The sequence below is a fragment of the Caretta caretta genome, chromosome 20, assembly GCF_965140235.1.
Source record: "Caretta caretta isolate rCarCar2 chromosome 20, rCarCar1.hap1, whole genome shotgun sequence".
Lineage (NCBI taxonomy): Eukaryota > Metazoa > Chordata > Testudines > Cheloniidae > Caretta > Caretta caretta.
Window position 1 is genome coordinate 4,018,884 of NC_134225.1, and position 20,561 is coordinate 4,039,444.

At 67.0% G+C, this 20,561-nt stretch overlaps 1 protein-coding gene across 4 annotated transcripts in view; it reads right to left on the reverse strand.

Moving 5' to 3' along the window:
* Window positions 1–1,947: 1,947 nt before the first annotated feature.
* AGAP2 (ArfGAP with GTPase domain, ankyrin repeat and PH domain 2) overlaps window positions 1,948–20,561 on the reverse strand; it is a 58,011-nt gene continuing 39,397 nt past the window's right edge. For 2 of the 4 annotated variants that reach the window (XM_075121413.1, XM_048832106.2), the window contains exons 2-19: window positions 19,256–19,314; window positions 18,053–18,140; window positions 15,880–15,965; window positions 15,494–15,635; window positions 12,785–12,919; window positions 12,168–12,289; window positions 11,434–11,586; window positions 10,339–10,425; window positions 8,409–8,513; window positions 7,882–8,044; window positions 7,258–7,377; window positions 6,725–6,871; window positions 5,828–5,887; window positions 5,088–5,239; window positions 4,469–4,559; window positions 4,129–4,351; window positions 3,206–3,461; window positions 1,948–2,560 (exon numbers count right to left, since the gene is read on the reverse strand). In XM_075121413.1, the coding sequence (XP_074977514.1) occupies window positions 2,354–2,560; window positions 3,206–3,461; window positions 4,129–4,351; window positions 4,469–4,559; window positions 5,088–5,239; window positions 5,828–5,887; window positions 6,725–6,871; window positions 7,258–7,377; window positions 7,882–8,044; window positions 8,409–8,513; window positions 10,339–10,425; window positions 11,434–11,586; window positions 12,168–12,289; window positions 12,785–12,919; window positions 15,494–15,635; window positions 15,880–15,965; window positions 18,053–18,140; window positions 19,256–19,314 (2,396 nt within the window). In that variant the 3' untranslated portion in view covers window positions 1,948–2,353. The remainder of the gene's footprint in view (window positions 2,561–3,205; window positions 3,462–4,128; window positions 4,352–4,468; window positions 4,560–5,087; window positions 5,240–5,827; window positions 5,888–6,724; window positions 6,872–7,257; window positions 7,378–7,881; window positions 8,045–8,408; window positions 8,514–10,338; window positions 10,426–11,433; window positions 11,587–12,167; window positions 12,290–12,784; window positions 12,920–15,493; window positions 15,636–15,879; window positions 15,966–18,052; window positions 18,141–19,255; window positions 19,315–20,561) is intronic. The other 2 variants (XM_075121414.1, XM_075121412.1) reach the window with 1 other exon arrangement.

A 20,561-nucleotide genomic window follows, 5' to 3' on the forward strand; every position in this document is an offset into this window, starting at 1 on the left:
ACTCAGCATTGGGGGGGGTAACGTGCCAGCCAGCGCCGCAGGCAGCTGCAGGGATGGGCGATTGGTGTGCGGGGTGGGTCGGTATTACCCTGATCGCGTATCGAGCTAAAGCCTGAAACCACGTCACTCACAACAGCCACGTTCGGAGGCCTCGGCCAGGGGCCACAAAACACCGAAGGGTCACACGTGCCCTGTAAACATTGTGCCGGGGGGAGCTGCCAACCCAGCCTCTGGGAAGAGACAGCGGGAGGGCGATTTCTGGCACGAGCCTCAATGCTCGGCGAAGCAAATAAATTAAAACAGGGTCCCGAGAGGAGGCTGGAAAGGCCAGTCAGTGGGGAAAGGGACGGGGCGGGGGCTTTGCACAACAGGAACGGGTTGAAAGCTGGATCTGGCTCTAAGGAGGCACTGTGCCAGCTTCTGCAGGTGTGAGCCAAGGGGGTGTCAATGCCCACAATGCCCCGTGCCAGGCGGCCCCCTCGCCCAGGCCTGGGAAGGGGGTGCTGCTTTTCAGAGAGGTGCTGACTGGGAGGGGTGGCCGAGGGGCAGCCCAGCGCCTCTGGCTGGGTTGGGAGCCTGGCTCAGTGGGCGTAGGCTGGCAAGGGGGGGGGTTGGCACCTCTGCCTCGGGTGGGGAGGGGGAGGTGACCCTGCTGGTAAGCAGCGAGGAGATACCTGCTCCCCCCCTCCCCGCCTCTCTGCCTGAGCCATCCAGGGAACCACCTTTTCTACAGCAGCGAGAACCCAGGCATCCTGACTACCAGCCCCCGCCTGGCTCTATCCCACCAGACCCCACGCCTGATAGAACCCAGGAGTCCTGGCTCCCAGCCCTCTCCCCACACCCCACCCCCACTCTACTCATTGGACCTCACTCCCCTCCCAGAGCCATGATACAACCCAGGGGTTCTGACTCCCAGCCCCCCCCCCCAACTTTAACCCATAAGCCCCCACTCTCCTCCCAGAAACCCCAGTGGAACCCAGGAGTCCGGGGCTAAGGGGCTGGCTGAGACATCGACTGCCGCTCGACTCACAAATAGTAGCAAGGAGACTGTCACCCTCTGGTGTCTGCGCAGGTCCAGTGCACCCAGTTGGGAGCCCCCAGCCGCATGGGGTGGGGGCACAGCTGTTCCCTCCCCCCCCCCCCCCCCCCCGACCGCCAATGGTTTTCATGGTGGAGACGGAGAGCAGGGGAACAGGGCAAGCTGCTTTCCTTCCCCCGCCTTCATGGAATGGGAGGGGCACTAATGGGGGGGCGCAGGGATTGGAGGTTCAGGGCTATGGCAGCTGGATCAGATGGATGGGGGGGGGTTCACCAGCTCAGAGGCAGCTGCAGGCCCCACTTGGCCCATCACCCCCACCCCTGGTAAGTCAGCCCTCTCCCCGTGCTGCGGGTCCCTGTCTGTCCCTGGGGGGTGAGTGGGGGGGCGCAGAGGCTGCAGGCCGGGAACCCAAACACCTTGGAACGACACTGAACATGTTTCACCGTCAAAGCTCATTACGGACAGGAACGAACGACCCCCCTCCCCACCCCGGCCGTGTCCTTAAACCCCAGGGAAGGACGTGAGGGTGCGGCCGGCGGGGATCACAGGGCAAGTCAGTGCCAGAGCTGAGAACAGAACCCAGGAGTCCTGGCTCTCGGCCCTGTGCTCTGACCACTAGACCCCCACTCTCTTTCCAGAGCTAGGAACAGTACCCAGGAGTCCTGGCTCTCGACCCTGTGCTCTGACCGCTAGACCCCTACTCCCCTCCCAAAGCCAGGAACAGGACCCTGGAGTCCTGTCTCTCACCCCTGTGCTCTGACCACTCGACCCCCATTTCCCTCCCAGAGCCAGGAACAGGACCCAAGAGTCCTGGCTCCCGGCCCTGTGCTCTGACAAAACTGTCTCTCTTTGTCCTGCATGTTCCCATCGGGGGAGACAGGGACATAACGAGCCGCACCAGCAGGGGCTGAGTAATAAATAGAGCATCAAAAATACAAATTGTCCGACACTGACCATCCTGGAGGATGGGGACGCCCAGCGTCCTGCCCAGCCAGCACCCAGGGGCGGCCTCACCTGGGCACCCGCCTCGCCAGCCGTGCCTGGAAAAGCTGGGTCCGTTGGGCCGAACGTCCCTTCGGCGTCCGGCAGGCGCGGCCCGCATGGGATGAAGTTGTCCCCTGACCACCCCCCGCGTCCTTCCCCTCCAGCCCTGCGTCGGGCTCAGGCTCCGTCGCACCCGGTCCAGGTGGCCGGAGGCAGGCCCGGAGCCTGCTGGGGAGGGCTCTGCAGGGGGCCCAGGCATTGACAGTCTCCCCCCGGCTCTGGGCTGAGCCCCGAGGCCCTGCACGGGGCAGTCCGGCGGGGCTGGGCTGGCTATACCAGGGCGGTCCGAGTGTCACACCGTCCCATGCTGGCGGTGCTGCTTTTCCGGCGCAGGCTGGGCGTGGCGATGGTGCAGTGGCCCTCGCCGGGGCAGCCGTGCTGCAGGAGGATCTCGGCGCACTCCTGGCTCCCGGCTCGCCTGGCGTAGAAAAGGGCCGTGTGGCCCAGCGCGTCGCGGGCCTTCACTTCGATGCCGTACTGCGGACAGAGAGGCATGAGGGGATGAGGGGGTGCGGCTCCGGACCAGAGCGAGCCTGCCCCCGAACTGGGCACCAACCCGCCCCGGGGGGTCCCGGAGCCAGGAGGATCGCCCCTCCGGCAGGTGAAACAAGCAGCCAGGGGCACCAGGGTGTGCCACTGGTTCGGGGGATCCCCAGGCTGGGCGATCTGGGCTCGTCACCCCCAGTGCGGGGTAAGGAGGATCCCACCTGTCCAGCTCCGGGGGGTGCACTGGGCTCTACCTGGCAGGGCAGGAGCCCTCGCTGGCTCTGATTGGCCGCTGCGTATAGGTCTCCAGGTACCCGTACAACTGGTGATGTCACAGACATTTCCGGAGCAACAGGCAGTGATGTCACAATGCCCAGGTTTATGACATTCACCGCAGGCCTGGGCGGAGCTCTGCCATAAACTCGCTGCCGGAACGCCCTCCTTCGCCCTGCAGGTGGCACCCCATGGGCCCTGCCAAGCTCAGGGGGAGCCCCAGGCAAAGGCTCTGTGGCTCCCCCTTCCCCATCTGTCCCCCGCTCGCTGTGAGCGAGGGCAGCAGCCTCCCCTGTGCCGGGGGGGAGGGAACGGATCCCCCAACTCCCCATGCCCCGGGGTGTCCCAGGCAGCCGGACGTACCCAGACCAACAGCTGGGTGATGACCACATGGGGCAGGTCGCAGGCCAAGTGCAGGGCCGTGCGCCGGTCCTTGTCCCCGGAGCAGGTGTTGATCAGCTCCTTGGTGCTGTGTGCCAGCAACAGAAGCAGGGTGCCCAGGTCCTTCTCCTGCACGGCCCGGAACAGCTGCTGCCCCAGCGGGATCTCGGGGCTCGGGAATGGGGCCAGGAACACCCGCTGCTCGTACTTCGCCCGGATCCACGACTCCCGCTCCTCCCTGCAGCGAGAGATGCACCCGGGCGGAGATGAGTGCCCGGCGATGCAGACAGACTGGGCAGAGACGCAGAGCTCAGAGCTGGGGACCCCCAGGGGCCTGCAGTGCCTGGAGCCAGGTACCCCCCAGGATCATGCAGTGCTTGAAGCCAGGTATCCTGCAGGGACCTGGGCAAAGTCTGGAAACAGGTACCCCCAGGGGCCTGCAGTGCCCGGAGTCGGGTACCCCCCAGGGATCTGCAGTGTCCAGAGCCAGGCACCCCCAGGAAACTTCAGTGCCCGGAGTTGGGTACCCCCCCCACGACAAAGTCCAGAGCCAGGTACCCCCAGGGACCTGCAGTGCCCAGAGCTGGGTACCTCCCCAGGGGCCTGGAAGTGCCCAGCTCATGACACCTGCAACCTCCACCCTGCAAAAGTCTGGCAATGCCCACAGCCTGGTGCCCACAGGGTCCAGCTAGGTGAGAGAGGACTGTTATTTCCAGGGGCCTTTCAGCATCGCCTCCCCCCGCCCCTTCCTGAGCCATTAGCTATTGCCCCCAGGAAACACCGGCCAGCTGAGTGGCAAACCCCACAGGGAGGCTGCATTCTTCCTTCTCTGCCTCTTTCCCCAGCAGCTCCCGCCCAGCCCCCGGGGGCTGGGCATGGGGCTGCCGCCTGGGGCAGGGGCTCACCGGGACGACTCGCAGGTGGGCTTCCGGCGTCCCTGGGTGTTCTTCTCCCAGATGCTGTTGGCAGTCTCGTTGCCAATGGACGTCAGCACCAGGGTGAGCTCCAGGGGCCAGTCGTCGAGGTCCAGCGAGCGCACCCGCGACAGGTGGGTGCCCAGGTTCCGGTGGATGCCCGAGCACTCGATGCAGATCAGCGCCCCCAGGTTCAGGCTGGCCCAGGTGGGGTCTGGAGGAAGGGGGGAGGACAGGTCCCCATCAGCACCACGGCCTGGGAACCAGCCACCCAGGGAGAGACCCCCGGCGTGAGCCTCGGTGCCGCCCAACCCCCAGGAGTGAGACTCACTTGGTGCCCCGCAGTCCACACACAGGGAATTGCCTCTGGCATTGCGGATGGCCTGGATGGCCACCGCCTCGCTCTGGCTGTCCATCCGGGCCTGCAGGGAGCAAAGGGGGGGCAGTTGGCCAAGCAGCCGGGGAGCTGGGCACAGGTGCTCCAGGAGATCCCGGAGCCAGGACATAGACCCGCGCCCTGAGGTGTACCCCAGCTCTGGCCGTGGGGCTCAAGGTGAGCCACATCCGAGCTGAAACGCCCCCAGTTCTAGTCCTGGCAGTCTCCCCTCTGCCTTGTGGGACATAAGTGGCACCCACCTTGGGCTCCCCCTCTGCTCAGGGGTGAATCGCTTAGACCCCAGAGAAAGGGGTTTGACCCTGTTCCACCCCCAATACATGATTATGCCGGGAGCTGTACACTTTGGCTGCTGTCCCCCAGAAGTGGCTGCATTTCCCTCTCTGAAGGGACTGACTCAGGGCAGGCAGGGCCCCGCCCAGGTGGCAGGGCAGGGCAGGGCTCTGCAGGGAGTTCCCATGCTGTCCTGGCGGCTCCGCAGCCAGACGGCAGAGAGGACTCTGGGGAAATGCCCCAGGAGGCGACTGGCCCTGGGGAGCAGCTGGGGCCGCCATACCTTGTTTTTGCTGCTCTCACAGCACTGCAAGCTGGCAAGGATCTGGCTCTCGATCGCCTGGACCCAGGCGTCCCTCTCCTCGAAGCTGCTGGCCTCGAAGTGCCACGTCTGGCCCGTGCTCGACACGATGATGAACTCGAAGTTCTCCTCCTCTGCAGAAGGGAAAGGGGGGGTGGGGAGGGAGCGTCACCACCTGGGCACCCCACCGGAGCGACCCAATGGCTCTGCACGGTCAGGCTGGGGGAGGTCTGTCTGCCGGACAGGGGGCGGTAAGGCTGGCCGAACACCCCCCTTGCTTACAGGTTTATTTGTAGGGAGGACACAAAATACCCCTTTAAAGGAGCTGGGGCCAGCTGGGTAGTGCCAGGAGGAAGCTGGCAGCTCGGTCCCCGGGGCGGGAGCGCCAGCGAAGAGGCACTTACCGCCCCCTGCTGGCCAGAGGGTGGCTGCAACGCGGGGGAACCCGGCTGGGAGGAGCGTACTGGGAGCATGCGGGCACGTAGCTAGCTGGGCGGGGCAGGGGCCAATGGCAAGTCGTCAGAGCAGTGCCCGCCTTCATCCGGTGCCAGCCAGCACTTGCGGGATCGGCATGGAGCTCAGCACCCGGCTGTCTGCCCTGCCCCTTGCCCTAGGCACGGCCGGGCTCCTCCCCGCCCCGGGCGGCCGTCGGCACCACACGATGGAAGCACATCGACATGCATGAGTGACACCAGCACCGCGTGACGGCCGCTGCCCGTTACCTGTTTTATAAATATTTCTTAAACTACCAAAGGTTTTTAATTTCCACATTTTGCGCTTGGCTGCGGAGCGTCCGGGGGAGGGGGGGCAGCGGGAGGCAGGAGAGAATAAAGGGAGACAGTCAAGAGAAAAAGCCAGAAGACGGGGATCCCACCCGGAGGGGGGCAAAGCGCTGGCAGGGGAGGGAGGAAGCTGTGAGCAGTGTCAGCCACCCCCCTCCGCCCCCCCGGAGAGGTGGGGAGAGCTGGATGGGGGGGGGGGGCGCGCGTGCTGGGAAGCCATTCGCAGAGCGGGAATGAAACGCTTTCTAGCATCCGGTGGAGGGGCCAGCGTGTTGCCCGGGGCAGGGTCTGGCTGTCAGAAGGGACCGGTATCGCCTGGACCGGGCCAGGAGGAGTTGTGCTGAGCGTGCCACCCTGGGCTGGGCGTGCCCCATGCCACGCTGCTCTGGGTCAGAGTCACCCTGCCCCCCAGTCTCCGTGGCAGTCCTTCCCCGCCAGGGCGGGTCTCCATGGGTATGCCTACGCTGCAGGGTTCGAACTTGGGCTCAAGCCGAACCCACTCCTGTCTACACACAAATCGTGCTAGCCCAGGGCTTGGACCCCGGCTCTGGACCCCCCAGGGGCGGAGGGTCCAAACCGGAGTCAAGCCGGGACCCTGTTGCTTTGCAGTGTAGATGCCCCGGGAGCCCGCCGAAGGTGTCCAAGAATCCCACGGGCTGACTCTCTTTGTCCTCTCCCTCGAGGGCCCCCGGACTCCCCCTTGCCCCCCCTGCTCAGTTCCGGGCACTTTCTCCGAGGCCGTTCCCAGGATGCTCTAGGGCCCCCGAGCCAGGGGTGCTGCTCACAAGGCTGCCAAGGGGCGGCTCCCTGCGTTACCGCGCTGACAGCCTCCCTCACCTTCCGCCTGTCCCGTCGACCCCTCGGTTTTTGAGGGGGTCATCAGCTTCTTCCGGCGGTGCTTCTTCCTGTCAATCATGGGTGAAGGAGGCGGGTCTTTGCCGCTGGGGCTGGAGCTGGACACCCCTTCTCCGGCCAGGGACCCCTCTGCAGAGAGACACGGGCGGGAGAAGTCACCCCACGTCTCTCCCATCTTCCGACCCTCCCCCCCCCCCGGTGCCTGGAGAACCCCACTGGCATTCTCAGGGATTGGGAGCCAGCAACCCCCTCAGGCTCTGGAGAGGGATTTCTGCGGGCCCCTGGGCGCAATCGGGGCTCCAGGTTCTAGGTATCAGCCAATCTCTGGGGTCCTTGGGCAGCAAACAGCCGGGGTTTACCTGAAACATTAGCGCCTCCATCACCAGAGGTCCTGCTGGGAGCCCAGAGTGCCCCACAGCCGCCACGTACCCCCCAGTGGCCTTCCCTGCCCCCTTGCCGCTCGCCGGCCGTTGGCGAGGGATGCCGGGCGCTTCAGGGGGCAGCGCCGAACCTACCCCCGCCGGAGGTCTTGGTGCTGGCTGCCGAAGCGCAACGCTGGAGTGGCCGGTCCGTCTTCCCTGAGGCCTTGGCTGCTCGTTCTGTCGGGATGGTCAGCGCCGCCGGGGAGAGGCTAGCTGTGGGGAGAGAAGGGGAGCTGAGGGGTCTCCCCAAAGCGGAGGACCCTGGATCCAGCCGAGACAGCGTGCTGGGCTCGTATGATGACATATGGACCCACCGTGCACCAGTGAGCACAGCTAAGAAGCAACCCACTGGGCCACTAGGTGTCACCGTTGAGCTGTGTTCGATGGCTGGGCATAGGGCTCGGGCTGGGGGGGCCTGGAGTCACCCCAGAATGCCAGACCCTCCTGGGGCACCCAGCCCAGCCTCCCTCTCTGTCGCAAAAGCCCCAAGTGCCCCAGCACCCCCCTCCCAGCTGCCCCCCCCGTTGTGCCAGCCTTCCCTACACACACGAGCATCAGGCCACCCCCCCTCCCCCCCCGCCTCCCTCACTTCCCTGTGGGCTCGGCAGCAGGGAGACGCCCAGGCCACCCTCCACCCACGGTCCAGGCACTGATGCCCCGGCTGGGAGGTGGCATGGGCTGGGTCCCCGCACAGAGCTGGGCCCTGCGGTCACTTACCGCCACCCTCGGGCGTCGGTCCCCCGCTCACGTCCCGCAGCAGGCCGTTGATGCTGGAGGAGGGGCTGCAGGCGGAGATGGCCCTGGGGGGGCGCTTGCCGGGCACCTTGACGGTGGTGCGCAGGAGGTCCATCCCCTTCCCGTGGGTGCTGTGAATGTAATCCTGGGGGGAGACAGGGAGTCATCGCAAAGCCCCCGGGCAGCCGCGGATCTAACTCCACCCGGCTCTCCGCCCTGTGTGCCCATCCCCACGGCGCCTGGCCTGGCCCCAGCCCCTGCGGCGGGGTGGTATCCCCTCTCCCCTGGTGGGAGGGTGCAGATTGGCCCCTGGTCCCGAGTGCTGGAGCTCAGCGGGCCCGGGGGAGATGGGGGAACTAGGAGAGCCGCAGAGTGAGCTACATCTGGCCGGGGGGCTGCTGATCTCGGAGCCAGGAAGCAGCTGGCACCCCCCGCCCCCGGCCCCCTGCTCATGGCAGTCGGCTCAGCTGGGCAGGGCCCTGGCGCGGGGGGCGCGGCCAGGCACTTACGTTGATGCTGGGGTGGTAGAAGAGGAGGCCGTTGCTGGACAGGGTCACGTATTTCTTCTTCCACTCCTTGTTGAGGGAATTGCCGCTGCGTTTCAGCAGGAAGCTCTGGGGGGAGTGAGGCAGGTTAGCCAAGGCCGGGAGGTGGGGGACTGCCGGTCATTTATGGAGCCCGTCCAGCCCTGAGGCACCTCCTCCCGCCGGCCTCGGCACGGACCCTGTGCCCTTCCCGGGGCTGCCTGCCGGCGGCTCGCAGAGTGTGTTATCCGTGCCAAGGAGGGCCCCCCCCATTTTACAGAAGGGGAAACTGAGGCACAGACCGAGGCTATGCCGGGTCACCCAGCCAGCCGGTGGCTGAGCTGGGAATAAAACCCAGGTTGCCTGGGTCCCGGTCCAGTGCTCTGTTCACTAGGCCACCACCTTCTCCCAGGGACCCCCGTGGCTGGTATCCCACTCCGGGAGGGCCAGGGAGGTGGAGACAGCGTTTGCCCATGTGTGCAGTGGGCTGGCTGGGTGCACAAATGCCAGGGAGGCTGAGCTGAAGCCATGAGATCTGTGTGCATCCCCAGGTGTTGTGTTCCTGAGTGGGCATGCGTGTGCCGGGGGGGGCGGTGCGCGCGCAGGGTGTGTGTGTTTGCTCTGTGTGTGTGTGTATGTGTGCTGTGCGTGCATGTGTTTGTTGGGTGTGTGTTTGCTGGGGGTGTGTGTGTGCGGGTGTGTGTTTGCTGGGGGTGTTTGCTCGGTGTGTGTTTGTGTGTTTGCTGGGGGGTTGTTGGCTGGGTGTGTGTTTTCTGGGGTTGTGTGTGTGTGCATTTGTGGGGTGTGTCTGCTGGGGGGCTGTTTGCTCTGTGTGTTTGCTGGGTGTGTGTGTGTTTTCTGGGAGTGTGTTTGCTCTGTATGTGTGTGTTGGCTGGGGTTCTGTGTGTGCGTTTGCTCTGTGTGTTTGCTGGGGGTGTGTTTGCTCTGTGTGCGTGTGTGTGTTTGCTGGGGGTGTGTGTGTTTTCTGGGTGTGTGTTTGCTCTGTATGTGTGTGTTGGCTGGGGTTCTGTGTGTGCGTTTGCTCTGTGTGTTTGCTGGGGGTGTGTTTGCTCTGTGTGCGTCTGTGTTTGCTGGGTGTGTGTGTGTTTTCTGGGAGTGTGTTTGCTCTGTATGTGTGTGTTGGCTGGGGTTCTGTGTGTGCGTTTGCTCTGTGTGTTTGCTGGGGGTGTGTTTGCTCTGTGTGCGTGTGTGTGTTTGCTGGGTGTGTGTGTGTTTTCTGGGAGTGTGTTTGCTCTGTATGTGTGTGTTGGCTGGGGTTCTGTGTGTGCGTTTGCTCTGTGTGTTTGCTGGGGGTGTGTTTGCTCTGTGTGTGTGTGCATGTGTTTGCTGTGGGTGTGTTTGTGTGTTTGCTGGGGGGGTGTTGGCTGTGTGTGTGTCGGCTGTGTGTGTGTGTGTTTGCTGGGGGTGTGTTTGCTCTGTACGTGTGAGTTGGCTGGGTGTGTGTTTGTTGGGGTTGCGTGTGTGTGTGTTTGCTCTCTGTGTGTGTGTGTGTGTTTGCTGGGTGTGTTTGCTCTGTGTGTGTGTGTTTTTGCTCTGTGTGTGTGTTTGTGTGTTTGCTGGGGGGGTGTTGGCTGTGTGTGTGTCGGCTGTGTGTGTGTGCGTTTGCTGTGTGTGTTTGCTCTGTGTGTGTGTGTGTTTGCTCCGTGTGTGTTTGCTCTGTGTGTGTGTGAGTTGGCTGGGTGTGTGTTTGTTGGGGTTGTGTGTGTGTGTGTGTTTGCTCTCTGTGTGTGTGCGTTTGCTGGGTGTGTTTGCTCGGTGTATGTGTGCGTTTGCTGGGTGTGTGTGCTTGAGGGTGTCGCTGTTGCGAAGGAAAATCCTGGGTGTACCTCTCGGGCACTGGGGGGATGCCAGCTGCCAGGTGGCGAGGGGGCCCGGCTGTGCCCGCGGCTCTCACCTGTTTGATTGGGATGGCGCGGCCGCTGCCTGTGCTGTCCCCTCTGCTCTCCAGGCTCCTCTTCTCCGAATCGCTCCCCCGGCGGTTCTGCAACGTGACAAGGAGCCCTCAGCTAAAGGAATGTGGCCCCCAGGGGTACCACTGAGCTGGCCCCAGGGCACGTTGCTGTCCCGCCCCCAGGGGGCACCACTGAACCGTCCCCAGGGCGTGTCGCTGTCCCGCCCCCAGGGGGCACCACTGAACTGTCCCCAGGGCACGTCGTTGTCCCGCCCCCAGGGGGCACCACTGAACCATCCCCAGGGGGCACCACTGAGCTGGCCCCAGGGCGCGTCGCTGTCCTGCCCCCAGGGGGCACCACTGAACCGTCCCCAGGGTGCGTCGTTGTCCCGTCCACAGGGGGCACCACTGAGCCGTCCCCAGGGGGCACCACTGAGCCGGCCCCAGGGCACGTCGCTGTCCCACCCCCAGGGGGTACCACTGAACCGTCCCCAGGGCAAGTTGCTGTCCCGCCCCCAAGGGGCACCACTGAGCCGGCCCCAGGGCAAGTTGCTGTCCCGCCCCCAGGGGGCACCACTGAGCCTGTCCCAGGGTTTGTCGCTGTCCCGCCCCCGGGGGCTCCACTGAGCCTGCCCCAGGGCTTGTCGCTGTCCCACCCCCAGGGACTCCACTGAGCCTGCCCCAGGGCTTGTCGCTGTCCCGCCCCCGGGGGCACCATTGAGCCATCCCCAGGGGGCACCACTGAGCTGGTCCCAGGGCACATCGCTGTCCCGCCCCCGGGGGGCACCATTGAGCCGTCCCCAGGGGGCACCACTGAGCTGGTCCCAGGGCACGTCGCTGTCCCGCCCCCAGGGGGCACCACTGAGCCGGCCCCAGGACACACCGCTGTCCTGTCCCAGCCCCAGGGGGCGCCACTGAGCTGGCTGGGAGCCAAACCCACATGCCCGTGCCCCACCTTCCCATGGGTTCCCAACCCCGGGCGGCTGTGGTGCATGGCTGTAGCCCACAGCGGTGTGTGGCCAGAGCGGCACGGGGCTCAGGGGAACGGCACCGTCAGACGCGCCCGGGCGGGAGCTCCGGAGATGGGGCGGGGCTCACCGTGAAGAGGCTGGTGCGGCGCTTGGCCCCGCGGTGCAGGGAGCTGGGGGTGCCGATCCCGACCGAGCCTTCGCTCCGCAGCTCGCGGTGGCTGATGTTGGGCGTAGACGGCAAGGAGGAGGAGTAATCGCTCATGTGGCCTCCATTACTGGCCTGGAAAAGAGCCCCGGGCACCTGGCGTCAGCGTCCCCCGGCCCGGAGCCACCTGCTGTCCATGGGCCCCTTTTCCCCTGGGCCACGGAAATGCCCCCCTCTGACGGCTCCTTCTCCCCGACGGGCTGGGGGCCAGGGAGCGCAGTGAGTATGTGGGGGTTTAGGGGTTAGAGGGGCGGGGGCGGGACTCCTGGGTTCTGTCCCCAGCTCTGGGAGGGGAGTAGGGTCTAGTGGTTAAAGCAGTAGGGCCTGGGAGTTAGGACTCCTGGGTTTTATTCTCCGCCTATAACCCCCCCACCCCCCACCCACACACACACAGTCCCCCAGGGCCAGGGCAGTGATAGCTCTTCCTATGCCCCCCCCATCCCCCACGGCATGCTTGTCCCAGTTGCCCTGGTTCAGCGGGGAGATGGGGCCCAGCTGGGCACTGTGGTGCCCTTGGGGCTGGAACTGGCCCAGCCGCCGGCTCCATGAAAGGGGCTGCAGGCCTGGAGGCGGCTGAGGCTGGGGAGGGGGCGCCCCTGGTGCTGCGGTGCCCCCCGCTGGCTAAGGGAGGCACTGGCTGCTGCCGCTGGCCGTACCTGCCCAGGGTGGATCCCGCCCACGGGCGTGGAGGCTGCCGAGTGGCTGGGGGTGCTGGGCAGGGACTTGCAGGAGGCCAGGAGCTGCTGCTGCTTCTTCAGAGTGACGACCTTTTGGGCCACTGGGAGGGGAAGGAAAGTCCCGTGAGAGACAGGGAGCCACGCGGACCCCGCCCCCCGAGGGAGAGCCCCCCCAGCCACGGTTAGAGGGATCCCCCAGGGGACACACGGCCCCAGCCATGGCCATGGGGACCCCCAGGGAGACAGACCATCCCAGCCACGGCCACAGGGACCCCCCCGAGGGAGAGCCCGCCCCAGCCACGGTTAGAGGGACCCCCCAGGGGACACACAGCCCCAGCCACTGCCAGGGGGACCCCCAGGGAGACAGACCATCCCAGCCACAGCCTCAGGGTCCACCCCCCTCCCATCCCAGCTAAAGCCAGGGGGACCCACCAGGGGGAGAGCCCACCCCAGCCACGGCCACAGGGATCCATGGGGGAACAAACCACCCCAGCCCCGGCCACCTAGACCCCGCCTCGGGTCCCGGCCCAGCCCTTGGGTGAAAGGGAAGGAGCAGCGGGGGCCCCGTGGGGCGGACCCCCCTGGCCGGCGGTTACCCTCACTGAAGACCCGGTCGACGTTGAGGCCGTAGGTGGCGCAGGTCTCGTAGTAGAGACAGCGTCTCATGTCGCCGCAGAGCGCCCGGGCCTGCGGGTCCTCGATCACCCGGGGGTTGGTGGAGCTGATCTTGTCTGGGGGGCGGGAGAAAGAACGGCCCCTTCTCACCCGGACGGACGGACCGAGGGACGCCGGGGTGGACAGGCACCACCCAGCTCCGCACCACCGCCCCCCTCTGGCGGCCGGGCGCCACCCCCCGCGAGGGGCCTCGGGGCTGGGATCAAGTCAGGGAGGGGGAAAGACGCGCGGCGCGTGGAGGGTTAACGCCCCACGCACCAGACACAGCTCTCGGGTCTGGATCCTGGGGGCCACCGGAGCCAGGGCTGGCTGCGAGGGGAGAGCGCCCCCTAGTGACCCCCCGCCCCGCTCCCCGCAGCGCAGGGCCCCCTAGTGACCCCCCGCCCCGCTCCCTGTGTACAGAGCCCCCTAGTGACCCCCCGCCCCGCTCCCTGTGTACAGAGCCCCCTAGTGACCCCGTCCCGCTCCCCGCAGCACAGCGCCCCCTAGTGACCCCCCGCCCCGCTCCCCGCAGCACAGCGCCCCCTAGTGACACCCACCCCGCTCCCCGCAGCGCAGCGCCCCCTAGTGGCCCCCCGCCCCGCTCCCCGCAGCACAGCGCCCCCTAGTGACCCCCCGCCCCGCTCCCCGCAGCACAGCGCCCCCTAGTGACCCCCCGCCCCGCTCCCCGCAGCGCAGCGCCCCCTAGTGGCCCCCCGCCCCGCTCCCCGCAGCACAGCGCCCCCTAGTGACCCCCCACCCGCTCCCTGTGTACAGAGCCCCCTCGTGACCCACACCCCGCTCCCTGTGTACAGCGCCCCCTAGTGACCCCCCGCCCCGCTCCCCGCAGCACAGCGCCCCCTAGTGACCCCCCGCCCCGCTCCCCGCAGCACAGCGCCCCCTAGTGACCCCCCGCCCCGCTCCCCGCAGCGCAGCGCCCCCTAGTGGCCCCCCGCCCCGCTCCCCGCAGCACAGCGCCCCCTAGTGACCCCCCACCCGCTCCCTGTGTACAGAGCCCCCTCGTGACCCACACCCCGCTCCCTGTGTACAGCGCCCCCTAGTGACCCCGCCCCGCTCCCCGCAGCGCAGGGCCCCCTAGTGACCCCCCGCCCCGCTCCCTGTGTACAGAGCCCCCTAGTGACCCCCCGCCCCGCTCCCCGCAGCGCAGCGCCCCCTAGTGACCCCCCGCCCCGCTCCCTGTGTACAGAGCCCCCTAGTGACCCCGTCCCGCTCCCCGCAGCACAGCGCCCCCTAGTGACCCCCCGCCCCGCTCCCCGCAGCACAGCGCCCCCTAGTGACACCCACCCCGCTCCCCGCAGCGCAGCGCCCCCTAGTGGCCCCCCGCCCCGCTCCCCGCAGCACAGCGCCCCCTAGTGACCCCCCGCCCCGCTCCCCGCAGCACAGCGCCCCCTAGTGACCCCCCGCCCCGCTCCCCGCAGCGCAGCGCCCCCTAGTGGCCCCCCGCCCCGCTCCCCGCAGCACAGCGCCCCCTAGTGACCCCCCACCCGCTCCCTGTGTACAGAGCCCCCTCGTGACCCACACCCCGCTCCCTGTGTACAGCGCCCCCTAGTGACCCCCCGCCCCGCTCCCCGCAGCACAGCGCCCCCTAGTGACCCCCCGCCCCGCTCCCCGCAGCACAGCGCCCCCTAGTGACCCCCCGCCCCGCTCCCCGCAGCGCAGCGCCCCCTAGTGGCCCCCCGCCCCGCTCCCCGCAGCACAGCGCCCCCTAGTGACCCCCCACCCGCTCCCTGTGTACAGAGCCCCCTCGTGACCCACACCCCGCTCCCTGTGTACAGCGCCCCCTAGTGACCCCGCCCCGCTCCCCGCAGCGCAGGGCCCCCTAGTGACCCCCCGCCCCGCTCCCTGTGTACAGAGCCCCCTAGTGACCCCCCGCCCCGCTCCCCGCAGCGCAGCGCCCCCTAGTGACCCCCCGCCCCGCTCCCTGTGTACAGAGCCCCCTAGTGACCCCGTCCCGCTCCCCGCAGCACAGCGCCCCCTAGTGACCCCCCGCCCCGCTCCCCGCAGCACAGCGCCCCCTAGTGACACCCACCCCGCTCCCCGCAGCGCAGCGCCCCCTAGTGACCCCCCGCCCCACTCCCCGCAGCACAGTGCCCCCTAGTGACACCCACCCCGCTCCCCGCAGCGCAGCGCCCCCTAGTGACCCTCCGCCCCGCTCCCCGCAGCACAGCGCCCCCTAGTGACCCCCCACCCGCTCCCTGTGTACAGAGCCCCCTCGTGACCCACACCCCGCTCCCTGTGTACAGAGCCCCCTAGTGACACCCACCCTGCTCCCCGCAGCACAGCGCCCCCTAGTGACCCCGCCCCGCTCCCCGCAGCGCAGGGCCCCCTAGTGACCCCCGCCCCGCTCCCTGTGTACAGAGCCCCCTAGTGACTCCCGCCCCGCTCCCCGCAGCGCAGGGCCCCCTAGTGACCCCCCGCCCCGGTCCCTGTGTACAGAGCCCCCTAGTGACTCCCGCCCCGCTCCCCGCAGCGCAGCGCCCCCTGCTGAGCCCCCTTCCTCATTGCAGCCCCTGGGATTGGCTCAGATATCCACCACCTACCTCGTGATGGCCTGCAGCAAGCGCCCACTCTGGGCATGTCCCCTTCCCTGCCCCTCCCCGGGGCTCCAGCCCTGCCCACACCCCACTCACCCTGCGTGCCCACCAGGGCCACGGCCACCTCCGAGGGGCTGCGGTAGCCAGTCAGGAGGCTGTAGTACTGCGAGACCTCCTGGAAGCTGGCTTCGTTCTCCAGGCTGAACACAAAGACCACGGCATCCACCCAGCTGGCAAACTGTGTGGGGGGGGGGAGAGAGAGAGCGGGAAGTGGGGTTGGCTCTCTGTGCCGGGGGCAGGGATCCCCAACACAGAACCAGGGAACCCCCCCGCCCTCGCCTTGATGCCAGACCCGCGGGGGTGTCTCAGGGGTGGAGACACCGGGAGCCAGGGATCAGCCGCGGGAGCATACAGTGCCCTGCGTTACCCCCCCCCCCCCGGCTGTGGCTGATCCCCCCCCCCGGTCCTCCCCCAGTGGTTACCTTGGCGTCCGGGGCACCCCCTTCCTCTCGGATCAGTAACAGGTGACTCTGCCCGTCCACCACCAGTTCCTTCTTGAACTGTCCGCCTGGATCCAGAGAGAGGGGGAGAGAACAGGCGCTGAGCACGGCCCCTGTGCCTGACGGCCCCTGCCTGCCCGCGCCAGGTGTGATGAAGTGGGACCGTTCTTAATGTTTCTTCCGAATAGTGTGGGGGTGCCTCAGTTTCCCCTATGCAGTTCTTAAGTATCTAGGGAGTGGGGTAAGGGTGTATGATCATTGCAGAGCCCTAGAGGGCAGGTGTGTGCAGGGGTCTGGACACAGAGAATGGCCGACACCCTGTTTCTTGGCAACTGATGGCCTGGCCCTTCCCCCCTGCAAGGTGAGAGCTGAAGGGTTGGAGAACAAAGGAATCAGGTGCCCTCATGGCCCGGGAAAGGGACAAAGCCCAGAGGAGGGGGGCTGGAGAGAGTTTCAGTTTGGGGCTGGCTGGGGACATGGAGTGAAGTGCAGACGGGTTGTCTGGCTCACTGCCCCCGAAAATGGACCCAGCTGAGGGGTCCCATTCTCTGCACCCACAAGCTCTGTGTTAGACCGTGTTCCTGTCGTCTAATAAACCTTCTGTTTTATTGGCTGGCTGAGAGTCCCGTCTGACTGTGGAGTCCGCCTGGGCGGACTCGCTGTCGGAAGCACAGGGAGGGGCAGGGGAGGCTGGAGGCTCTGGGGTCAGTCCCAGGAAGGTGGAGCCGGGTGAGCTGTGTGTCCTGCAGACAGGCTGCTCCCAGAGAGGAGACTTCCCCAGAGTCCTGACTGGCTTCGTAGGGAGCAGTCCCAGAGCATTGCCCGGGGACTCCATGACACCAGGCTTAGGAGTTAGCTCCCTCCCGAGCACAGGCAGCCTCATCCCAGTGCTCGGGGGAGGCGTTTGTTTGGGTCACAAAATCAGCTCCCGAGGTGACACAAAGCTCAAGTCACTGGCCTCTGCTCAGAAGTCCTAGCAGGGGGCTGCGGGTCGGGAGTGAGGGGCACCGGCAGAGCTGGGGGGAGCCCAGGGCTGGGTAGCAGGGGGCTGTGGGTCGGGAGTGAGGGGCGCCGGCAGAGCTGCCAGTGCCATGCACCCCCCAGCAGGGTCGGGCCTGTGGACTACGGAAGCAAAGAGGACATTGGAGGCTGAAGCCTCCTGGACCCAGGCCCCGTGTGTGGACGGGCCGGGGGCTCATGGCTGCAACTACCCAGTTGCTGGCCCTGGTGACTTAGCCTCTGTGTCTAATCTGGGCCCATTCGGGCTCTGGGCAATGGCCGGGGGGAAGCTGCCACCAGCTCTTCGTGCCCAGCCTGTCAGCTGCGCGGGATTCAATCGGGGCCATTGTCTGCAGCTCCCTCGGTGCCAGCAGCTGGCCCAGTGCCCTGCCCCCACCCCACCCCCGGGCCTGGGGGGCTGGCAGCAGCTTCCCATTGGGAGAACGGAGGGTGGGAGATGGGGATCCACCGAGCCAGCCAGGGGGGCCCAGGTGGGACAGAGCCAAGGCTGGGTGCTTCCCACAATGTACCTGATAGGGCCCTCTCACCTGGGGCTAGCGGGGGAGGAGGGGAGAGGTCAGGGTGCCCAGCTGGGACGTGCCCAGTTAGGAGAAAATCCAGGTATGGCAAAAATTAGGCTGACGGGCACATTCAGACTCCGGAATGGGCACGGTCTGGTCATAGTGGCAGGATCTGGCCGCAAAACCAGCACAATCTGGCCATGGAACTGGCAGGATCTGGCCAAGGAACCGGCACAGTTTGGCCGTGGAACCGCCAGGGCCTGGCCACGGAACTGGCACAGTTTGGCCATGGAAGCACCAAGATCTGGCCACGGAACCACCAGGACCTGGCCATGGAACCGGCACAGTTTGGCCGTGGAAGCACCAAGATCTGGCCACGGAACCGCCAGGACCTGGCCACGGAACCGGCACAGTTTGGCTGTGGAAGCACCAAGATCTGGCCACGGAACCGCCAGGACCTGGCCACGGAACCGGCACGTTCTCCGCTCTGCTGGCTGGATGCCCAGGCCCGAGGGAAGAGTTGGATTTACCGCCCCGGACATGCCCCTGCTGGTCTCTGCAGGGCCCTAAAGGAGCGGAGCAGCCCGAGGCAGGGCCAGACCAGGGTGGACCCCCCTCCCCGCCCTGGTACTCACTCTCGGCTGGCTCCAGGCCCAGGTAGGAGCCGGTGAGGAAGCGATGGACGAGGGCCGACTTCCCGCTCTTCATGCTGCCCAGGACGCCCTGGGAGGCCAAAGGGCAGAGGTCATGGCAGGCCATGCTCAGTCCTGTGCTAGACAGTGCCCCCCCGTCCCCCCCGGCCCTCCCACTCCAGTCACGCCCACTCCCCCCCAAGCACAGCCCCCAGGGGTCACTGGCCAAGGTGTTGAGCCAGTGCCCAGCCCGCCCCCCTAGGGGGAAGGAGCTCCCCTGTGTCCGGGGGCCCCATGCACCCCCAATCCCTCCCCCAGCCCCCATTGGGGGGGCCCCCAGGGCTCTCTGCTGCCCCCTGTGGCTGGGCTGGGAGCGCCACGTGTCCTGGAGCAGGCCTGGGGTGGCATCCGACTCCACAGCCCACCCGGGCGCAACCCACAGCACAAGTCAAGGGGCCTCTGAGCTCGGGCACCTGAACCAAGGCCAAGTGTGAGCTGCCAGGCTCGGTGCCATGAGGCATTAACAGTGAAATGGGCTAGCAGGGGGCTGCGGGTGGGGACTGAGGGGCACCAGCAGAGCTGGGGGGGCAGGATCCCAAGACTGGGGGCTATGGGTAGGGATTGAGGGGCACCGGCAGAGCTGAGGGGAGGAGCCCAGGACTGGAGGCTGCGGGTCGGGATTGAGGGGCACTGCAGAGCTGGGGGGGAGCCCAGGACTGGGGGCTGCGGGTCGGGATCGAGGGGCACCGCAGAGCTGGGAGGGGGAGCAAAGGGCTGGGCTAGCAGGGGGCTGCAGGTTGTGATTGAGGGGCACCAGCAGAGCTGTGGGGGGGACCCCAGGGCTGCAGGTCAGGACTGAGGGGCACCCAGTGGGCGGGGGGGGAGGAAGCCAGGGCTGGGGGATGGGATTGAGGGGCACTGGCAGAATGGTGGGCAGATGGTGGGGAGGGAGCCAGGGCTGGGGGTCGTGATTGAGGGGCACCCGGTGGGCGGGGGGGGGGAGAAGCCAGGGCTGGGGGTCGGGATTGAGGGGCACCCAGTGGGCGGGGGGGGAGGGAGCCAGGGCTGGGGGTCGGGATTGAGGGGCACCAGCAGAACGGTGGTGTGGGGGGGACCCAGGCCTCGGGGTCAGGTCTCACTGCCATAAATCCCATGTTTCCGTACGTCCCGCCGCTCGGTGGCTGGGGGGGGCGACGAGACACCTACCAGTCTGAGCTCCGGGACGGAGCGGCTGAGGGTCCATTCCTGGCTGTTTGCTATGGCCTCTGAGGAGAGAAAGAAAGGGGGCATGAGGACCACGGAGATGCCCGGTGGGCCAGGCAGCTCAGTGCTGGCTCCCGCTCCCCCCGGCTACAGAGCCCCAGCCCGCTCTGATGAAGGGACGGACCCGGCTCTGAACCACCAGGGAGTTTGGGGCAGAGGGCTCAGATCCCGCCATGGCACCGGGTCCCCCGGGCAGAGAGGCGACGGTCATCAGGGCCAGTCTCCCAGCCACGCACACCAGAACAAAAGGCAGCTCTGTGCGCCCTTGCGGTAGGGCGGGCAGCTGCCAACCGGCCCTGGCAGGAGCCGCGTGGGGGCAACGCCACCCCGGAGGAGAAGGACGGGGCCTGAGGGAGCAAGCGTTGCAAGGGGACGGAAGAGGAGGTGACGGTGGGAGCACAAAGGGCTGGCATGAGCCAACGGCAGGCCTGGGCGAGTGCGTGGGTCCCAGCCAGGTGCCAGTTCTTCCACGGAGCCAGGCGGGCATCGTGCATTCCTAGTGCAAAGGCCTTGAGCCCGGAGTGATGGGCACGTCTGAGAGAGAGACAGATGGGGTGTATGGGGATAGATAGATGGAGGAGTGGAGGAATGGTGTGTGTGTGTGTGTGTGTGTGTGTGTTTGTGTGTGTGTTTAACCCTTTCCATGCTGCACGGCTCCCGAATGCCCATGCTCTGCCGGGCTGATCGTTCCATTAACGCTTATTACTGTGGCCTGAGCCCCGTTTCCCGCAGAGCTGCCCCGAGACGGAACCGCTGGCTCCTTCCCGCCCAGTCCCGCTCCCTGGCCGGCTGGGCTGCGGACGCAGGCCGTGGATCGTGATGCATTGCGCTGCGCCTGGGGGAGGCTGGCTCCGCTTGATGTTTCACGGCGCCTTGGGCAGCTGGTGGGTGCCAGGTCTGCGGGGGCGGGGGGGGCAGGGCGGGCCAGGGACGGATGCATGAGCAGCCACTCAAGACCACCCTGCCGACCTGAACAGCAGCGCCTCCCCGAGCAGGCCAGGACAGGGCTTCGGGTTCACTCGGGGCTGGAGTGACACGGAGAGAGACAGGGACGGGAGCAGGGGCATTTACATCGAGGATCTGAGCGTTGTTGGCACCCAGGGCCTGATCCTCCCCTGCCTCTAACCTTGGGCCCAACACTGCACTCTGGCGTCTTTACACCAGCCAGACTGGTGCAAAGGGGCCTTGAGGCAGGCGCCGGGGGTCCGGATCAGGCCCCCTCGGTGCGTACCCAGCTGCCGTCATCCAG